At 38.3% G+C, this 21,615-nt stretch overlaps 1 protein-coding gene across 1 annotated transcript in view; it reads left to right on the forward strand.

Moving 5' to 3' along the window:
* Positions 1 to 21,615, forward strand: part of SYNE2 (spectrin repeat containing nuclear envelope protein 2) — a 295,528-nt gene that overhangs the window by 24,113 nt on the left and 249,800 nt on the right. The window contains exon 2 of the mRNA XM_090270971.1: positions 15,801 to 15,930. Within this exon, the coding sequence (XP_090127097.1) occupies positions 15,849 to 15,930 (82 nt within the window). The 5' untranslated portion in view covers positions 15,801 to 15,848. The remainder of the gene's footprint in view (positions 1 to 15,800; positions 15,931 to 21,615) is intronic.

Raw genomic sequence — 21,615 nt, forward strand, 5'->3', positions numbered from 1 at the left:
ATCTTCATGTTTCTAACTAATTACTTTGATCTCTGGTCAGGGCACATGCAAAAACAACCAATGAATGCATAAATATGTAGAACAACAAATTGATGTTTCTCTCTCTCTCTCTCAAAATCAATAAATAAAAATTTAAAAAAGAATCAACCAATGAATGCATAAACAAGTGTAACAACAAATTGATATTTCTCACTGCCTCTCTTTCTTCCTCTCTCTCTCTCAAATCAATTAAAAAAAAAAAAGAATACATTGTGTGATATATAGGGCCAGGTGGGTACTGGAAATATCTGGGGAAACACTCTGTAAAGTATGTGATTGTCTAGCTGCTATGCTGTACACCTGAGACTGATATAAAATAATATTCAATGTAAACTGTAATTGAAAATATATATGAAAAAGAATACCTTGGGTGTAAATTAAATTATTAAGTGCAAATTTTGTTTACCTACTGGATGTATATTAATTTTACATTTTGTAAGTAGGCATCTAAATTGTTTGACAGAATATTTTGTACTTATTGAAAGTAGTCTTAATAATTTTGTGTTTTTTTAATGATATGGACTATTCTCTCATTATTAAGAATTTATAAAAGAAACCGTAACAACATGGAAATAATAATCATTTTGAAAATGGAATGAAATAACTTTTCAATAGTAAAGATACTTTATTTTTTAGTTTTCATATTGTCAGAGAATCTCATGTAATGAGAGTGTGACCTATAGTCATTTCAGGCAATACTTTGAACTTTTCATTAGAAGCCTGATTTGATCTGGTCAGATACTCTCTGTGGGTCCACGGGGAATGTGTTAACTTGTGGTCATAGAAGAGAACATAACTTGATCCTCCTTCAGGAGGATCAAGAGCTCAGATCCCCCACTCTGGCCTCATTGGCACCACCAGCCAGACTAGAGATTGATCACAATTCAGGATAGCTCAGTAACTGACCTGGAAGATATATAACTTCTAGAGCAGCATAGGACTATTTTTTCTTCATTTTTTTGTCTTTGAAATAATGATTAGAAAGTGGTAAGATGGTTGGATTTGTTACTTTTGTGGACTGTGAGCCCTGCTCTTTATAGCATCATAAAATCACAGATTTATTCAGTCAGAAGGGCTCTTAGAGAATATATACCTCCATCCTTATGTTATGGATGAGAAATTTTACGGTTCAGACATGTCAAATGCATTCTCTATGCTTGAGCCAGAACCAGGACTAGAACTCCTATCTACTAAGCCACTAGTCCAGGAGTAATTCTGTGACATGGCATTGCCTCCTCACACTACCGTTCAGCTTCCCAGACTAGACGTAGTGCAGCTTGGGTAACCCAGGCCTGCGTGGGAAGCACTACCAGTGCTTGGAAGCCAGTGGGCCACTGACGTGTGCTGGTCCTTGCTTCCCTCACCGTGGGCAGGGAACCTTCGGCCGGATTCAGTTATGTTCCAGCTCAGATGAGTGTGGGTTCTTATTACTGCTGCCCATTTTCCATTCCTGCCCAACTAGAAATTACTCTCATAGTATAACTCAATTATTTGATTTAATCTGTACAGAACAGAGCTGAAGCACAGTGATAACAATGGCCAGGAATCAAGTAAAGTGAGGGAATATGTCTCCTTGTGTTGGAGACCATTATTCTAAGGATTGATTAGCTTGCCGACCACCCTGAAGCATACAAGCTGTACATTAATGCTCTTCGGGTAAATTACTGACTAATAATAGACAAATGAAGGCTAAATAATAACAGGACACCTTTTTTCTGTTGTTGTTGTTATTGTTGTTTTTACAATTTTAGGAGGGACCAATTCAAATTTTTATGACTATCAAACAACGGTGCAGATATTAAAATGTTATTTATGGAGATTAATAATGTGAAAATGCTGATGTTTAATATTTAGAAGAAAAAAATTATTTGTGGTATCGTTACAACTCTCTACAGACAAACTAAAAACTATGTTAGAGATAGAAATAGCCTAAAAATTCATCATAGTATTAGGAATGGTGGTATTTGGATGGTGGGGTTTTGGATAGCTTTTATTCATTTTTAAAATTTTCTGTAACATTAAAAATTACTTCAGCTGTGGCTGATGTAGCTCAGTGGATTGAGTGCTGGCCTGAGAACCAAAGGGTCACTTGTTCAATTCCCAGCCAGGGCACATGCCTGGGTTGTGGGCCAGGTCCCCAGTTGGGGTCATGAGAGGCAACCACATATTCATGTTTCTCTCCCTCTCATTCTCCCTTCCTTCCCCTCTCTCTAAAAATAAATAAATAAAATATTTTAAAAAATTACTTTAATAAACATTTCTTTTATAGTACAAATCCTCTTAAAAGTAATGTATATTCCATTTTGTAGAACATAAATTCGAACTATAGTTCAGCCCTTTATCTTTACAGAATGACTAATTTTGATTTAAAGGATTTTTTCACCTTTTAAAAATACCTGGACCCATTTCCTAACCCTTGTCTTTGTTGTGGTGGTGAATTGGAGGAACAAGCTTATTTTTGCATTTCTTCATAGTTTATAATTTGACAGGATTTACTTTCCCTGGCCAGCCTTCTTATCTACCAGTTTACATGTGCTAGATTCTACCTGCTTTAGCAGGAAAATCTTGAGAGTAGGAAGTTAAAAACTGCTCCTTTTCCATTAATGCCTGTTATGACAAACTTTGCTTTTTCGGATTCCCCAGGTGATTAGTTATTGTTTTTGGTTAAACTTCTCAAGAACCCTGTTTATGTCTCTGGGAAACCTTTCCTTCTTACTTGTCATTGTATCCCCAGTGCCAGCTACATTGCCTGGCAAGCAGTAAGCACTCAGCCGGTATTTGTTAAGTGAACGAATTAATACGGTCTCATCCAAGACCCTCAATCTCCTCAAATTTGGTTCCTATTTTTATATTTATTTTGATACTAAGTTTTAGAATCAAATTGGGTCAGAAAGTTTCTGCATTAAGAAACTCAGCAATCATATCCATGTGATTGAGCACGGTGGTGGCATGTGATCATTATAGGACAAATTGGACCGTTACCTGAAAAGGGTTGCTTTTGCTAATTTCCTCTGTAAGTGAACATGGTTAAAGAGATAGAATGGCCACCTGACCAAACAGCAGCTAGTGCATCTCTTGGTAAAAGCATGTGTAATTTGGGTCAATTATAGTAACGCAGGCCAAAAGGAAAAAGCAAATCCCTCTGCCTTTGCCCATTTTTAATAGTAAATTAATTTGAGTGTGAAAGCATTTCTGCAGCTGCCGCTGAAATGAACAAATATTTTTCTAAAGAAATAGTACATTTCAGAAACAAACTTCTGATTTTAACAGACAACATATTTTGGCTGTTGTATTTGTTGGCAGACTTTTCAAATACAGAAATATTTCTTTTAAATATCTTGGAGAGACTAGTGTTTGGAATTTTAACAACAAATCCTTCATCAGCGGTGAAGTGCTACCCAACAGAAATGTGTAAAAACGCTTGTACGGTTAATGTTGCTTGAAACACTTGGCAAAAACACTGTTAGAATCACAGTGAGATTTTGCAAATATTTCCCAAACATTTCAGTCATTTCTGTTCTAAGAATTTTGCCTGTGTACATGCAGCTAGTTTGACCACAGCTCAGGAGCTCAGCTTTGTAAATTTAACCGAATTTCTCCATCCTCTCAACCCTACCCACTCCCTCCCCCTTTTTTTTCTCAAAATAGTTTGGGACCAAAGTTCTTCTGAAACCTCGAGAACCCAAGAAACAAGTCATTACAAATAGAAACAGGTATTTCTAACCTTAAATACATACAGAAGACAATTTGAGGGCAATTCAGTTTCCTATAGCCAAGAATTCTGGCCTTTGTGAGGAAAAAAAATCTTGTCAAAAATGGAAGAAAAGGGAACAATTGAAGTGGAGCTATTTAAGGAGAGAATTGCAACTGTCCTTTATTTTTATTTTTATTTTTTTATTTTTAGAAAGAAGGAAAGGGAGAGAGAGGGAGAAAAAACAGCAATATGTGGTTTTCTCTCATGTGCCCCAACCAGGCACCCAGCCCGCAATCCAGGCATGTGCCTTGATGGGAATCAAACCAGTGACCCCCTGGTTTGCAGGTCCGCCCTCAATCCACTGAGCCACAGCAGCCAGGATGTAACTATCTTTAAAAAATATATATTTTGTGACTTGAGAAGTCCTGAATTTCAAAATTATTCTTATACATGTGTGTATAAAAAAGTCCTTGTAAAGTATATACTGAGTTTTGCTTTGCTTACTTATTCATTTAGGTTCTTTAATTTGTTCATTTCCTACTTTATTCACAAAAGATTTAAGACGGCCACAACAAATATGTGTAAGATCAAGATATTATATGTCAGTACAAAATAAAAACAAAAAACAAGACAAAACCCAGGGGAAAACAAACATAATGAGGACCTACATAATTGCTACAATTTGTTCTGAATGTTAGCTCTGTGTTTCTGCACAGCCAAAGTGAAAAACAAAAATTAATTATGTGGTTCTTATTTTCAGAAAGGAAAACAACAGCAGCAATAAAAAAAAAAACAAAAGCAACAGCAAAAACCCAACCTATTTCTCCAAGAAAATGAAGTATTTTCTAGCACTAAATTCTAAAAAAAAGAAAAAAAAATTTAGGGAGCTGTCTCAACAACATTGCTCATTTTTTCATTGATTTGTTTTCTTTTAATCTTTACTCACACATTTATTATGTACTTTGTGCCACACACTATGCTAGATGATAAGGATAAAACAGCAAACAAGACATAGTGAGAGCTCACTGTCTAGAATCTGAAGAAGACCCAGGGCCAACGGATCTGCTCCAAAAGGACAGGTGGGCTTTGTGGTAGACCTTCTAAGAAATGGGTTTCTCCACAGTAGCTGGCATTTCAAGTAGGCATTCAGGATCAGCAGCCTCTAAATTGATGCCAGGATGTTTACAGTATATTCCAGTGTGAAATAACCAGGAAGGAGCTAACAAGAACTGGGTGATGGGAATCAGGGCTCCAGCCAGCTTCACTGGGGTGCAGGGCTGAGGTTATTCCTGGAGTGGGAACCCGATATAAGTGATCTGTTCTTTGGGGAAGAAGGTAATTTCTCCTAAAGTCATTCTACTGAATGGCAAGCTGACCTAATTAGTTATTTCTATTCCTTATCTGGAAAGTTTAAGCAATTCGTGTAAGATACAGTGATTTTAACAGCTTTTTGAAGATGTGTGTGATGTTTAAGGTGACTTCTTTTCATTGCAGTGTGCTGGCATTTTATGGAATATTTGATTTGTATTGGCCCTGTAATGGGAGGGGACGGGGGCAGAGAGAGAGAGAGAGAGAGAAAAAAAACACCCTGCAGAGCCTGGACTGTTTGTTAACCTATAAGAGAGAGGAGGTTGAAGGGCAAGGGATGGCGACATAGGGGAGGGACCGCGTCCGAATATATTCAAAAGTTGTATAAATCATTAAAAATGTATATTCTTGAGTGCAAAGAGTTCCTAGGAATATAGTTTTCTTATGAATAATAATAAGGTAATTTGTTACCCTTCAGTACCTTCTCATTCTCCCTCTTACTGTTCCACACCCTACTGGAAGCATTGTTAATCCATTGCTTCTAGGCAAAACTCCATGGATTCAGGGTCTCTGGGAATGAGGCTACAGGTGGCACTTAGTATAAGAAGAGGGGACATGCAAACAGAAACTGGCAGAAGTGACAAAGTAGGTTGCAAAGTCATTCTTCATGTTTTAAGTGTACTTCCTCAAGTTGTCTAAAAATGAGGTTTCTTTCTAGAGCTTAGACCTGGAATCTAGATGTCTTCAGGTGACTTGGTATTTAGAAATATTTTTAAAATCTCACTAACTGAAAGTACATCAACTTTCATTTAACAATAGTAAATTTTTGCATTTGTATCTCATTTTGTAATTTTCAGCATGCTACATGCTATCTTGTCCGTACAGAAAGTCTGAGTTAATTTTACTCATTTGTATTTGCACCTCCCTTATTCCAGAGAAATTTTGTTTTGTATATATTTTTTTTTGTATTATGTTTATAGAGAAACATAAAATTCAACAGAATAAAAAAAATAGATGGGGACATTGCCATGAAGAAAAAATAAGGGTAAATAAATAAAGCCAGAAGGAAAGCAACTTTGTTTATACAAAGAACATGGTCATTAGATTAAAAGAATAAATGCTCAGGGTCACAGTTTTTCTTGGTACCGAGGGTGAGAGAATTTTCCATAGCACATTCTCATGAAAGAACACCGTGTGGCTTACGGACTGTACCCTGAGCTCTCGTGGAAGAAGGTTCCTGGAGGGACTGTTTCCTAGAACAACCTGCTAGGTAAGGCTTAAGGGATTATACCAGGATGCACTGTAATAAAAGTAGTTTTCTGAGGGGATACACAGTGCAGTTCAAGTTCACAGCTCCCTGATGGCTGCGCAGGATCCGAAGACAACATCCAGGAGTGAGTCTTTCAGGCATTTCTCCATGATTATTGTTTCTTGTAATCCAATGTTTTTTAAATGTGCAGAAGAGAAATTTGGGTTAGATGATTTTCAGGGAATCTAAAAGTCTACGAGTTGGCTCAGACAAAATCATTATCCTCATTTCACAGATGAGGAAATAGGACCTTGGAAAAGCTGATTATTCAAGGTCACGTGATCCGTCAGTGGCAGAGCCAGGACTAGAGTCAGTTCTTCCAACCCTTAAGTCTAGGGCTCTTTCCACCATTTCATCTCTCTTCTCTAATTTAAGTAGAATTCTGTTACAATTTTAAAATGTTAAAAATGAATATTTTAAACATCCATAATGTACTCCCTACTTAGATGTTAAATTCTTAGAAGAAAGAAAAAAATATTCCCTATTGAACTGAAGTCCCATCCTTTCTGAACTTGGTGGGTTTTTATTTTGAGCACATTTCTGGTTGTTATTTATTTATTTATTTGTCACCACATAAGTATGTTTGTGTTTAAAATTTACATAAAATACATAAATGACGTCATAGTATATCTGCACTTTTGCACTGCTCCTCCCACTCCCACTTTATAGTTTTGATATATAACCTTGCTGATACTGGTTGTCCTTTTATCTGTGGAATAGGCCCTTGTATGAATCAAGCACCCACAGTTTATCCTTCCTCCTACCAATGGGATTCAAATGTTTCCACTTTTTTCTGTTACAAACAGTTCTGCCATGAACATTCTTGAACATGTCTCCTTGTGTCTCTGTGCAATTTAGTCGGCAGAAATTTATTAACTCACCAACAGTTGCTGATCCTACCTGAGCATCAGCCAGATGCCGGGGTCTCCTGGGAAAACCTTGCACCCGAAATGCTGTTTGGGTCCCTTTGTAGCCAGTGCTGATAGGCCTCCGTGCGCCTTCACTGCCCTCCGCTCCCTTTATGTCTCTAGTTGATTGGTTCAGGTTCTTGACTCTTACCTGTTCCAGGCACCGTTCATTTCTTAAGGGCCCTATGTTCCCTGGCTCCCTCTGCGCCCAAGAGATGACCTCACTTACTATTTTCCTGAGAAAAATGATGTCATCTGATGAGAGCTCCCTAAATTCTCTCTCCCAAACTTCTCTGCATTTCCACCCAGAACAGTAAATGCATTTTGCAAACCACAGATTCTTCACGGAATGAATGGAGGTATACATTTTTATAAAGATTCTCAGACCCCGAAGTGGAACTTTGTCTTACCAGGAGCTGTACCATCTTTGAAATCACTAATTCAAATATTCTTCATCAAGCTTAATTCTTGCTCTCACTGTAACAGTTCTGAACTTCACCAACACGTCAGTCTGTGTGTGCCCTCATTCCATCTCTTCACCCCTTTCCTGTCTTCTCATCCTCTCCTTCTGCTTCTTCCAGCCCTTAGCTCCCACCCTAGACCTCTCTCCCACAGCCTGATTGCTTCCTGCACTGACCTGCTGCATTGCGCTCAGCCTGAGAACTCACCTTTATTTCTCCTGTGCTCAATATCCAGTCTCTGTTTTTCTCATTTTTAGTTTAGTTTTTTTATTTGGTGGGAATACTTTCTTTCCTCTTCCTTGTTTTGCTTTCTTATTTTGTTGGGGTAAAATCTACCAGTAGCTTTCTGAGAGTGAGTACATAGAACATACATTTTTTAAAAACCTTGTATGAAGGTCTGTCTGGAAAAAGTCCAGCCATTGTTAATATAGTGAGAACGTTTTGCATGACATTGATGTAACCTGGCAGTCAAGGAGAGTAGACTGGGTGTGCATGTGTGAACATTGACGACTTCACTGTACTAGTCAGTGGGGGTGGTAGACGTCATTGAGTGAGCATGTGTACTGTGTAACTGTCGCACTCAAAATGCCTGAGCAAGTAGAGCAATGAATCTGCGTCAAATTTTGCATTAAGCTTGAAAATTCCTCTGTGGAAACCATTCGGATGATTCAGAAGGCTTTTGGGAATGATGCAATGAGCGCAGTACAAATAAACATGTGGCAAAAATGTTTCAAAGTCACAGCAAGATCAAGACCATGTTAACTATATGTTTTGATTGGGAAGGTGTTGACCATCATGAGTATGCCCCTCCAGGCCAAACAATTAATAAGGAGCACTACCCCAATGTTCTTCGTCAGTTGAGAGAGGCAATACGACCAAAACGGCCACAGCTATGGACAACTGGTGATGTGATTGGCAGCTTCATCATGATGATGCACCTGCTGTGTATCACATTTCATGCAGAGTTTTTTGAGGAAACATCAAATCACCCAGGTGACTCAGCCCCCTACAGCCCAGATTTGGTGCCCTGTGACTTCTGGCTTTTTCCAAAACTAAAATCACCTTTGAAAGGGAAGAGATTTCAGACCGTCAGTGAGAATCAGGCAAACACAAAGGGGCAGCTGATGGTGATTCCAACAAAGGATTTTGCAGAGTGTTTTGAACAGTGGAAGAGACGCTGGGAAAAAGGTGCCTACTTCGGTCCCAAGGTGCCTACTTTGAAGGGGACTGAGGCGTCATTGTCCTGTGTACAATGTCTCTCTTTTTCCATAGTACATGGTGGGATACTGTCTGGACAGATCTCATACATCAAGAAATGACTTTTTTCTACTTCTAACATTTGATTAATACTTTAGCTAGATATAAATATAGCTTGAAAATAATTTTCTATGGCATTTAAAAAAAATTGTGGTCAAACATACATAACAATTTACCAGTGAACCATTTTTAAGAGTACAGTTTGCTCCAACAAATCAGTCAGGCAACCTTGTTGGCACCATCTCTAGGAGCTTTTCAGAATCCGACCACCATAGCTCCTGTTCCTGCTCCTGCTCCTGCAGCCATGGTCCCGGCCATCATCATCTGGATTGCTGTAGTAACTTTCCTCCCAACATTTTACTATGGAACTTCTCAAATACACAACAGAGTTGAAAGAATTTTACACAAATACTCATGTTCTCAATACCTAGATTCAACCTTTAATATTTTACCATACTTGCTTTCTCATCTATTGATTATCCAGCCCTCCATCCATTATCCTGTAATAGCCTTTTAACTAGTCTCTCTACGTCATTCCTTGTTGCATCTTTTGTTCTCAACACATCAATCTGGGTGATAATCTTGAAACATAAGTCAAATTATATCTCCCCCTCTGCTCAATACTCAGGTATGGCTACCTGTTTCACTTCCAGTAAGCCTATAATCTTTATGATCCTAAAAGGGAAAATCGCCTCGATAACTTTCAGATTCCTGTGGAATTGTGAATTCGTACCGAGTTTCAGTGCAGCGTTATGTCATTTGCATCAGTCAAGATGAAAATGACTTTGTCTTTTAGAGAAAATAAACTGTACTGCTTGCTCAGGAGGGCTGTGGCTAAAATCTTTAAAGCATTTGTTCCTGCCAAGGTAGTTTTTCTGCATTTTGCTCTCCATTGGAGCATATCTGTGGGTGTGGATGTTCATAAATGAGGTTAACTCTGATTTCATAAGGGCTTTCTAAAATGAATTCTGTCCAGTAGAATATGACTTTTTGCTTTGATATGATTAAAAATTGAATGAGTAAAGAATAAGCTAGTCAAATGTGTTAGCATGCAGGACAAAAACTATATATCTCTCATTATACATTGTAATGTGAAGATGTTAAGTGGATGGACTGTTGATTCTGTGTGTTAACATATTGTGAAGTTGTTTATGACTTTAAAATCAAGTTCATCTAATGGTGTTTCTTAAAAAAAATCAGTTGTTATCAATTTTTCTTTTGTGTCCTACATTTGCTAATTCCTCCAAGTTCCTCTTTTATGTTTCTTTTGATTTCTTTCATTCTCGGAGACTCCGTAAATGTCTGATAATTTCTGGCTGTCCACTCGTAGTTAAGAGGAGGAATGAAATAGCCAGTCACTGGAATTTCACAGTAGAGTGATTTGGCAGGGAACGGACCTTTCTCTTGAGGACCCCCAAATATCAGTAGCTAGAGGTCTTTCTAGGATGTCTTGCTTTCTCTAGAAAAGGATCCTTTGAGTTCTGACCTATGGGAGGAGCTAGGGTTCTGGGGAATAGGGCTGGTTGCCAGTGCCCTTGGAATAGGTGAAGTACTTGAGAGCTGGGGGTCATACTGCTGTTGCTGCGAAGACTTTTCCAAAATCTTACTATCAGCCGTTATCTTTAACACACTCTGCGCTATTCATTTTCAGATCTATGTTTCACCCTCAGCTTCTGCAGTGTCTCCTGCTTCCATGTCCCAGACCTTAGGGTTGCTTCAAAGATAGGGGTAGGGAAGGTGGAGTTAATAGGAAACACTGGAATCTCTGGTAGCAATTTAGGAACAGAGTAATGGAGTCACAGGGAGAGGTGATAACAAAAGGAATGAAGAGATGTATTTTGGGGGAAAAAACCCTAAACCATTGTCAGTCGTCGTCGGCAGCCGTCCGTCTCGAGAGACGATGGTGTAGCTTCTCAAGAGTCTATCTGCACCGCCGAGAATGGCTGTGCAGTCCGACTCGGGAGTGACATGGTATCTGTCTCCTCCCGTGTTGAATCGACATCTTGTGATGACGCTGAAGCTACAGAGCCTGGGCAGGGTAATATGGAGGGTCTGCTGTTGCCCATGCAGCAGACCCCCCCTCTCTTCGCAGCTGAAGGATCCAAGGGAAAGACGGAGTCAATACAGCTTGGCTTCAGGTGCGCCGCAGGAGTTGCCGGTGTTGACTACAACGTCAAACCGCCTTAGGGACTCCGGCTCCAGATTTTCTGTCAGGGTTTACTCCCTTAGCCTTTCCCCTGAAGAGGTATGCCGCAAGGCAGCGGAGGTTTTTTGGAGTCAGAGTTTTCCTTCTCTGATGTACCCTGACTGGAAGATCGAACCAGCGACACTTAGCTCGCAGGCCGACGCTCAATCCACTGAGCTAAACCAGCCAGGGCAAATTGTCAGTACTTATAACTTAAAAGATGTCTCCAGGCTTTTGGGGAGACTGGTGTCTTGGTGGTAATGAAGGCGGGGGGCTTTTGTTGGGGGAATTATGAACTGTAGAAAAATTGAGTGTGGAGTGCAAGGCAATTTCTAGGTTAAAATGCGCTGATGGAAATGAAAAATAATTATTTCCTGAGGACACGCTTTCTAGATCTGTGCTGATTTAACACATAAGGTTTTGTAGCACTGGAAGTTACCATTCTTAGGTTTTTTTTCACTCTTCATTTTAGACGTGTGGCTTAGCTTTGCATTTTTACTGCTGATTAAGAAATAGGGTAATCCTGATAAATTGTTACCTAGATTGTAATAAATACCATTTATATAGTGTAGTAATTCTCCCACAGTATGCACTCAATAAATGTCCGTTGTTACTGCAGTTTTTTAGTTCCATGTGCTTTTTTGTTGAATTTCAACAACCACCCTGTGAGTATTATTCCCATTCTTATAACAGTGGACCCTGCAGTTCAGAACATTTGGGACTTGATCAAGGCCAACAGAAGGCTCTTTTAGGGAAGTGGCTACATTCACTCAGAATGCTTTTATCATGGTTGGAGTGGGTGGTTTAGCAGCACTGTTGGTATTGGCTGGTGAGGTAGCTAGCACAGCGGTATTGTATCCGGACAATTGCTGCATGTTTGTTTTCCAAAAGTGTAGTGAATAGACAGGATTGATTGTTTTGGCATTTTGTGGTGTTCATTAGAAAAATAAAGTGCCTGAAAGGAGACAATAGAGTAGACTTTAAAAATAATCTGGTCTAGGAATTTGTACCTGTTGCTTCTGGTTAAATGATGATGAAAAACTAAGTAGTAACGGAGTTAGGAAAAGTTAATGGGAAAAGATGAAGAAACTTAGTGTAAATGTGGCATTGACTTTGTTCTGTGAGCTTGTAAACAGATCAGTGTTAATAATTGTCAGTTGCTAGGAATAACTTTATAACCATAACTGACAGAAGAGGGAGATCCTTCGTAGGTGGACCATAAATAACATTGTGCAGTAGAAAAATAGAAACAAAAAGAATGAGGGAGGGTCCCCAGGGAAAAAGCTACCACTTAAATCACTCTGTTAAAGAAAAACTTCAATGTACTTGTTGCATCTGGCTATGATACACCTTCTGATCAGCCTTTGAAGATAAGATAGATGTCCTTTTCTCCCTATTGCCTCAGTGACTTTCCCAGTGCTATTCGACTGGTTGGGCTTGTTAGCAAACTATGCAATAATGAGATAAGAAGATACTCAGTGAGCTACCGAAAGGCTTTTAGGAGTCTTTTACCAGAAGTTTTTGACAAACACAGAATTTTTCTAATATTTTACTTGTGTCAAGAGATTTTTTTTTTTCTTATAAAGATACAGATATATAGGTTTCGTAGCATATGGATTGGAGAACTGACTCTGAACCAAATAATGCCTTAGTCTCCATTTTGTTGTCATTTTATTAAATAAAAGCAAAAAACATTTTTTATTGTAGCAGAAATATGCATTCATTTGAAATTTTAAAAATGCAGATAAGCAAAATTAAGAAAATGAAAACCACCCATAATTCCGTTCATTAGAAATAATCTCTATTCAAATTTAATTTTGAGTTGAAAAAATTCCGATCGTAATAATCCAAAGTAAATGCCAAGATTTATTCAAAAAGGGAAAACTTTTTATAGTGTTTTGAGGTTTTAAAGATACCAGAGACATATTAAGATGTATTGTATAAGCAAACCACAGTCATTTCAAAATAGCTTATGCCATTTGTAAACACGTACATATTAATTTACATGATTCCTCTTGATCTTAGAGTCTTTAATGCCACTACATTATTCACTATGAAGAATAGTCGTATTTATTTCCATTCTAAAATAAATGATACTTGTTACATAGTTTGTGTAAGTTTGAAAAGGAAAAGTAAAATTGTGGAAAGAGGTCTTGCGCGCTGTGACTCTACCTTAGAAAGCAGAGCTTGTGCTCCAGATACAAATGACAGGATGGCCCTCAGAGATTTGGGGTGATGGACCTTTTGGGTTTGGCCAAACCCTCATTCTTCTTTCTGCCTTCCATTTTCACATACTTCTCAATTCAGATCCTGAGAAATCTCTCAAAACTTTTCTTACCTACTCTGTTTCAGTTTTTCATGGGCCCTATTGGGCAAGTAAATTTCTCTCTAGAGATAACTCACCAAAAACAGTTGTGTTGGAAATGTCATAAATTGTTCACGTCCATGGGTCATGCGTATAAGTTTTTTGGCCTCTCCATTTCCCTATACTTTACATCCTCATGGTTCTGTTTTTATTTTTAATATAAATACATTTGATACCTGTATTTGATGAATACTGAATGGCAGTGAATGGCTTCAAGGTATTATCTGAATAATGCTAATGGGACTATTTGGGGTGAAATACTGATTTATAATAAATACACTCCAGACAGTCACATCTGTTTCCATCTTCAGGTGATGGGCATTCCTTCTCCTTTGTTTCTGTAGCACCTTTTACATACATTTCTGGAGGATTTCGCTCAATATTTCGTTCATTTGTCATTTGCAGAAGATTAAATTCCTTGAAAGCAGGGTCTAGCACATATAAATACTTGTTGAATAAATGAGGGAAAAAAAGAATAAGTGAAATCTGGCGAAGCTGTAGCTAGCTTCATGAGGTACCTACCTACCTGTATTGGGTAAGAGCATGCTGTCTCAAACCAAAACCATCTGGGTTCAAATGTTAGCTCCATCATTTATTAGCTATGTGTTCTCAGACAACTGTATGGGACATTTGTGCATCTCCAGTTTTGTCTTTTAAAATATGGGGATAACTGTGTTACTTAACTCAGAGAGTTATGATAAAGATGAAATGAGTTTATATATGCCATGTCCTTAGGACAGTGCCTGTATATAGTCAGTGCTATAAAAGTGTTTGCTACGATCTATCCTTTTTGTTTGTTTAAATAGCCTTGGCATGGAATAGAGGTTGCCCGTGGGCAGTTCACGCTGGAATTCAATTTTTCTCCTGGGATGAGGAAGTGCTTTGTTTTCACTTTGGGTTCAGGAGCTTTTGGGTATGGGAAGGTTGGGGGAGGTCCTCAGTACATCAAAAACTGAAGACATTTGGACCTCTATCATTCTTCAGGCTGTACTGGTCCACTTGAACTAATAAACATCTTTTTATTTTGGATAAAATTATATCAACTCAGTTTAGTAACACTTATGTGAGGCGGGCTCTGATTCATTTTAAATCGGAGGATAAAACAATTAATTATTAATTAATAAAAAGTTTATTTGGAAGGTAAAATCTTTAACAACAGTGATCTGTGGGAGAGAGAATAGAAGGGTTTTGGATGCTAAACAGAGTGGGGAAGACAGGATTGAAGGATTTACGAAGTCTGGTTATATAGCATTAACTGTTTAATGATTTTTATTCCTTGCATTTTTAAAGTGGTCTATTGGATATTTAATATGATTGTGTATCTAGCTGTTGGCCTTTTTTTAGTATCCCCCAACATTTTATTATGAAGTATTTCTAATATATAACAAAGTAAAAAATTTTGTAATGAATACTTATATACCTAACACATAGATTCTATCATTAATGTTTTGCTGTAGTTGCTTAATCACGTATCTGTACATTCATCCATTTCTCTATTATCTAATACATTTTATATTTTTGTATGTTTGGTTATTTGATAGGAAAGTCATCTGTATGGGGAAAGCCAATGTTTTATTCTTCGCCCCCAGGATACTAATAGTGGCATATACATACACAATGCAATACTTTTAAAGAGGTGCAGAGTAAGAATTCCTCTTACTGGAAGGATTCTTGAAGAGTCACAGTGGGGATAAAGAAAGAAATCTGTAGGTGGAAAGACAAGTATTTGGGAAAACAATTCAATTTAATAGGTAACCCATCAAAACATTCTTTTTGATGTAGTTTTTAAAGTTTCACTCTCTAAGCTGTGCAGGGTCAGCTCTTGCTGTTTCCAGTAAATGCAACATTTATGGAGAAGAAAAGGGATTAAGCAAAATAAAGTTTTAAAGAAAATTCTTGCAGGGTGCAGGTTGAGATAAAATACACAAAAATGCCGAAGATCCCAGTTTGCACCAACTTGACTTCCTCTAGACTAGATGTGGACTCTAACTGCGCAGCTTTCCTTTTCCCCACGAGTTTAGACTACACAATGCTGGCTCTTTTGGAGTTTGGCCAGCAACTCCAATGAGCATGAATAGGTCACAGGGCAAAATCTTGATTATGATTCAAAAAAGAAGGCGTAGTCACTTTGTTCCTCTTGAACTAAGGAAACATTCACTAGAAGACTGATCCTTTGGGAGAGCAGTTTTTGGTTTCTGTTCTCTGCTGATGCATGTTTACGAAAAATGCAGAACTGCGGAATTACTCATGGGCATTTATCCCTTTTACTTTTAGTTCACTTCTTGAACTGAGATGGGCATGATATAACCTCCATTGAGTCGAATGATGGCATCCCGTCCTGTGCTTCCCACCAAAGGTGAACAGGTTTCCTCGGGCATCGATGATCTCCATATTTCACTGCAAGGTAATTAAGATGGGGTCTCCCCCCACCCCCGTACCAACTGTGGAAACCCTGCCCTCATCCGTTCACAAATTGTATAGCTTTCTGTCTCTCTTACATATTGTTCCAGTTGTAGAGCCTTTCAGTATACTACGTAGATGTTTTACTGCTGTCTCAGCTCTCTAGAAAGTAAAGAATACCTGGAAGGAATTTGGTATCTGTTTCTCACTCTGAGAGTATGTATTTTCTTTGCAGTAAAAATTAAATAGTTACCATAGTTTGCCTGGCATTGTTTATACTTGTTTTGCATATCTGCACATATCTTTATTTATTTGTGCATTTATTCAGTCATTCATTATTTAAAAATTTTTTTCAATTACTGTTAATATTATTGTATTCATTTCAGGTGTATAGCATAGCAGTTAGACAATCATATACTTTATAATGTGCCCCCCCCATATTTCCAGTACCCATCTGGCACCATACAGAGTTATTACAGTATTGTTGACTATATTTTTTATGCTGTACTTTATATCCCCATGAGTATTTTGTTACTACCAATCTGTACCTCTCAATCCCTTCACCTTTTTTACCCAGTCCCGCAATACCCCTCCCCTCTGCACATAGCCTCTTTTAAATGTGCATCTTATTTTGCACTGATGGAAAGGAATACGTACTAGTAATATAAGTTAATAATGATGTTTCAGTCGTGAATCGTAAGTGCTTCTTGTGAAGTGTGGCAATATTTATTTTGTATTTTGGAAATGCATTAGCTACTAGGCTTTCCACCTTAGCTGATAAAGTAAATCTTGGACGGGAGTAGTTGGCTAGGGTGGAAGAAATAAAGCTTTGGTAAGTTTTTATAAACATTTATGTAGCTATGCATTTTACAGTAATTTTAAGATTATGAACAGTATTATGCAACATTCTTAGGTTGTTGCTTAGAAGCCTTAAATTTTGAGTCATTTATTATTTTTATTTTTAATTTTATTTACTTACTAATTTTTAATTGAGGTATAATTGACATGCAACGTTGTATTAGTTTTAGGTGTACAACATAATGGTTTGATATTTGTATATTTTGTGAAATAATCTTCACAATAAATCTAGTTCTATACATATCACCACACATATTTACAGATTTTTTTTTCTTGTGATGAGAACTTTTAAGATACACTTTCTTAGCAACTTTTGAATATGCAATAAAGTATTATTAACTATAGTTGCCATTTTGCACATTACATTTATTTGAGACATTTATGATAAGATCCCCAAATGACTTTCTGATATTTCTTTGTAATTAAGAATGTGTTTTAAATGATTAGATTCTTGACTTTGGGGTTTAGAGCTATTGCAATAAACTATACCTATATGTATCAGACTTTGAAAAATAATTATCATGTAATTTGTGTAGACTAAGAAACATATAATATGCTGAGAGGTAGTACTTCAGGTAAGAATTTAAAAAATTCTCCGTAAGTACATTTTATTGTGTCATATAATATTCATAAGTAGTTGGAATCAAATTTTTATTTAATTTAAAAAAATCAATGTTCTTGTTATTCTCTGAAGCTTTAGAGGCATGCTAGTAGTAACTCATGAACCTAAAATGTATCAATGTATCAGGAAGATAATGCATCAGTAAATAGATAAATCTAATATTTTTTGAAGTAATTGTACCTTGGATATTTGTTTTATTTTATTTTTTAAGTATATTTTATTGATTATGCTGTTATAGTTGTCCCAATTTTTTTCTCTTTGCTCCCTTCTGCCCAGTATCCTCTTCTCTCTAGCAGTCCCACCCACCCTTACTTAGCTCATGTCCATGGGTTGTGCATGTAAGTTCTTTGGCTTCACCCTTCCCTATACTGTTTTTAACAACCCCCTGTCTATTTGTACCCACAAATTATGCTTCTTAATCCCTGCACCATTTCCCCATTTCCTCTTGTTCCCCCTTCCAGTGTATAACCCTCCAAATGATCCCCATACCTATGATGTGTTCCTATTCTGGTTGTTTGCTTAGTTTGTTTTTGTTTTTATTTTATAGATTCTGTTCATAGTTGGGAGTTTGTTGTCATTTTAATGTTCATAGTTTTGTTTTTCTTTTTTTTCTTAAATAACTCCCTTTAACATTTTATATAATAATGGCTTGGTGATGATGAACTCCTTTAGCTTTATCTTATCTGGGAAGCAATTTATCTGCCCTTCCATTTTAAATGATAGCTTTGCTGGGTAGTGTAATCATGGTACATCCTTGCTTTTCATTACTTTGAATACTTCTTGATACTCCCTTCTTGACTGCAAAGTTTCTTTTGAGAAATCAGCTGACAGTCTTATAGGCACTCCTTTGTAAGTAACTCTCTTCTTTCTTTTCTCTTGCTGCTTTTAAAATTCTCTCTTCATCTTTAACCTTTGACATTTTAATGATGATGTGTCTTGGTGTAGTCCTCTTTGGGTCTAGCTTGTTTGGGACTCTCTGTGCTTCCTGGACTTGCATGTCTATTTTCTTTGTCAAATTAATTAAGTTTTCCTTATTATTTTTTCAAATAATTTTCAATTTCTTCCTCTTCCTCTTCTCCTTCTGGCTCCCCTATGATTCGGATGTTGGTACATTTAAAGTTGTCCCAGAGGTTCCTAAGTCTCTCTTTTTTTCAATTCTTGTTTCTTCATTCTGTACTGGTTGACTGTTTATTTCTTCCTATGTTCCAAATCATTGATTTAACCCAGCTTTCTTCTCATCACCATTAGTTTTGTGTGGATTTTTTTTCATTTCACCTAATATAGCCTTTGCTTCTTCCCTTATATGTTTGCCATACTCAATCATGTCTGTCAAGTCTGTGAGCATAATTATCATCAGTGTTTTGAACTCTTCATCTGTTAGGTTGGCTATCTCCTTATTGCTTAGTTCTTCCACTGGAACCTTGATCTGTTCCCTTTTTTGGGCCATTTTTCTCTGTCTCCTCAACTTGACAGGCTCCTGTGTTTGCCTCTGTGTCTTAGGCAGAGCTGTTGCACCTGTTCGGAGATAAGAGGTGGAGCCTTGGGTATTCATCAGTGTGAAGTGACCCATTTCACTGTGTTGTGGGGGAGGGGTCAGAGAGGGAACAATACTGCTTGCTTGACACTCGCCCCTTTTCCAGGCACTTCTGCTTCCCGTATGGGACTGGTGCCTCTCTAGCTGTTCTCCTGGTTGTGGTTCCCAGAGTGGGTGGATCTGCAGACATTCTAGGACCATGGGGGCCTCTAAACAGACTCTGCTGAGAAACTAGCAGTTTTTTCCGCTACCCTAGCCCCTACTGGTTTTCAATCAGAAGCGATGAGGTTTTATTTTTGCAGTGACTGGAACCATGAGCTTCATGGTCTGATCTGGGGCTGGGATTGCTCCCCAGGTGTCCCTCCTGACTCTTATAATGTGTGACTGCATTTTTCGCCGGCTCACCACAGCCACTGCCTTGCTGCTGCTGCCACTGCTGCCACTGCTGCCACCGCTGCCCTCCCACCACCCCTGTGCCACACTGTGTTCTCTCTGCCCTGACTCCATTCCTCCTACCTGTTTAGATGAGTATTTATTCTTTATATCTTTGTTTGTTGTACTTCCATGCACTTTGATTTTTATGGTAGTTCTGATTGTTTTTAGTTTTGAGGTTGTTGTATTCCTTATGGTTGTGGAGGGAGGCAAAGCATGTCTATCTACACCACCATCTTGGCTGGAAGTCCCTAAATCTAATTTCTAATGCTGGGCCTGCCATTTGCTAGTTCTTCAAACTTGGACAAGAGATGTTTGTCTTTTTTGAGTGTCAGTTTCCTCATATTTAAAATAAGGCACCTGTGTGTGTGTGGTTTTTTTTTTTTTAAGATTTTATTTATATATTTTTAGGGAGAGGGAAAGGGAGGGAGAAAGGGAGGGAAAGAAATATCAGTGTCCGAGAGAAACACTGATCAGTTGCCCCTGGCATGTGCCCCCAACCGGGGACCAGTCCTGCAACCCAAGCATGTGCCCTGACTGAGAATGGAACCAGCGACCTTTTGCTTTGCAGGATGATGCCCAAACAACCAAGCCACACCAGTCAGGCTGTACCTGTGTTTTGAAGATGAATAATAACTCATGCAAAAGGCTTAGGGCAGTGACTAAGTCAGAATAGGAGCTCAGTAAATGCATTGTAATATCTTTTTATATATTTATAGTCAATATCTTTGGCTCCAGGGATTTCTTGTCCAGGAGCACACATCTAGAGTAGAAACTACATGGTTAAGAGTTAAAAATTACAAATTAGAAGTCTGGTTTTTACCTTTTTTGGTTTGTTTTGATATTTCTATTCAATGGCTTCCTATCATGTGGGCTAAAGTCTAGACTCCTTGGTGTGTCTCACAGGCTCTTCCTTCTGGTGCTCCTCTTTCTCTCTGTCCTCATCTTCCACCTCACCCCACAATCACTGCTCTGGCGCCATGGATCCCTGAAGGCTATACTCCCCCTGCCTGTGTGCTTTGTTCAGGCTGTTCCCCCTGTAGCTCTTGGCCTCCTCTTCCCACTGGGAGAAGTCCTGCTCAGCTATTCCTCCTCTGTCCCTTCTCCCTTCCAAAGTCAGCCAGACTTGGCTTCCTCCTGAGCCTTCCTCTCTCTTTGGCTGAGATTTGCACTGCCTCCTCTATTCTTCCATGGTCCCTATTTTAGTACTTACAGTGTTACAGTTCTTATAGTTAATGTTTTCATCCCCACTGCAGAGTGCGCTCCCAGTCTTTTATGTGCATGCTGTAGCACCCTTCCATGCATTATCTCATTTGATCCTCACAATCACATCGAGAGGTGCGTGTTTTTATCTGGAAGGCACAGAGAAGGATGCCATGACTCAGGAAGATGGAATTACTCTCCAGAGTCACACAGCTAGTGAGCAGCAGACCTGGGCTTTGACCTGGAGGACAGTTTTCTTTCTACTGCACTACCCTGTCTCTGACTCATTTCAAAGAACAATTTGAAAGAGAGAATTTCACAAAAAATTTTCTCTAGAAAGTCTATTTAAATCTTAGCCCTAGCTCAGTTGGTCCATATTGAATTCTATAGTCAGAGTATAGCTAGGGATATTCAAGTAACATTAATGATCTCAGGTTCACAAGTAGCTCAAAATAATTAGCAAATTACTGAGAAATGAGTGGTTTCTTATACTGTGTTTTGAATTACACAGAGTTATACAGTCTGCTTTACAATAGGAAACGAGTATGGGATGTTTGCCATGGGAATGTGATATACACTCACTATCAGCGTGAAGGATGTTTCTTCATGATCTAGTTCAAAGATCATAGTGCTGGATGCATGGCTCTGTTGGGGAGAGGTGGAAAGCTAATGCTCTGATGTGCTGAGGCTGACACTGAGCAAGAGCTGCTCACATTAGCTAGGTACCCTCTGGGGTACCAACCAAGATGTTCTCATGACTATAGAACGAAGGTTTAACAGTGAAATGAATAGATTTCCTGAAGTTAAGTTCTATATTATCAGCAGTTTTATGATGATTCTTTCAGCTTAGCTGTGAGAGAGAGAGAGAGAGAGAGAGAGGAGAGAGAAAAAAGGAGGAGGGGAGAGGGGAGGGGGGAGGAGGAGCAGGGGAGGGATGGAAGGAAGGAAAGAAGGAAGGAAGGAAGGAAGGAAGGAAGGAAGGAAGGAAGGAAGGAACTTGTATATATTTCTGAAGGTAGCTTTGTTTTCATGGCAGGATT

This window comes from Furipterus horrens, unplaced genomic scaffold (genome assembly GCF_987537825.1).
Source record: "Furipterus horrens unplaced genomic scaffold, mFurHor1.1.pri manual_scaffold_3, whole genome shotgun sequence".
Classification (NCBI taxonomy): Eukaryota; Metazoa; Chordata; class Mammalia; order Chiroptera; family Furipteridae; genus Furipterus; species Furipterus horrens.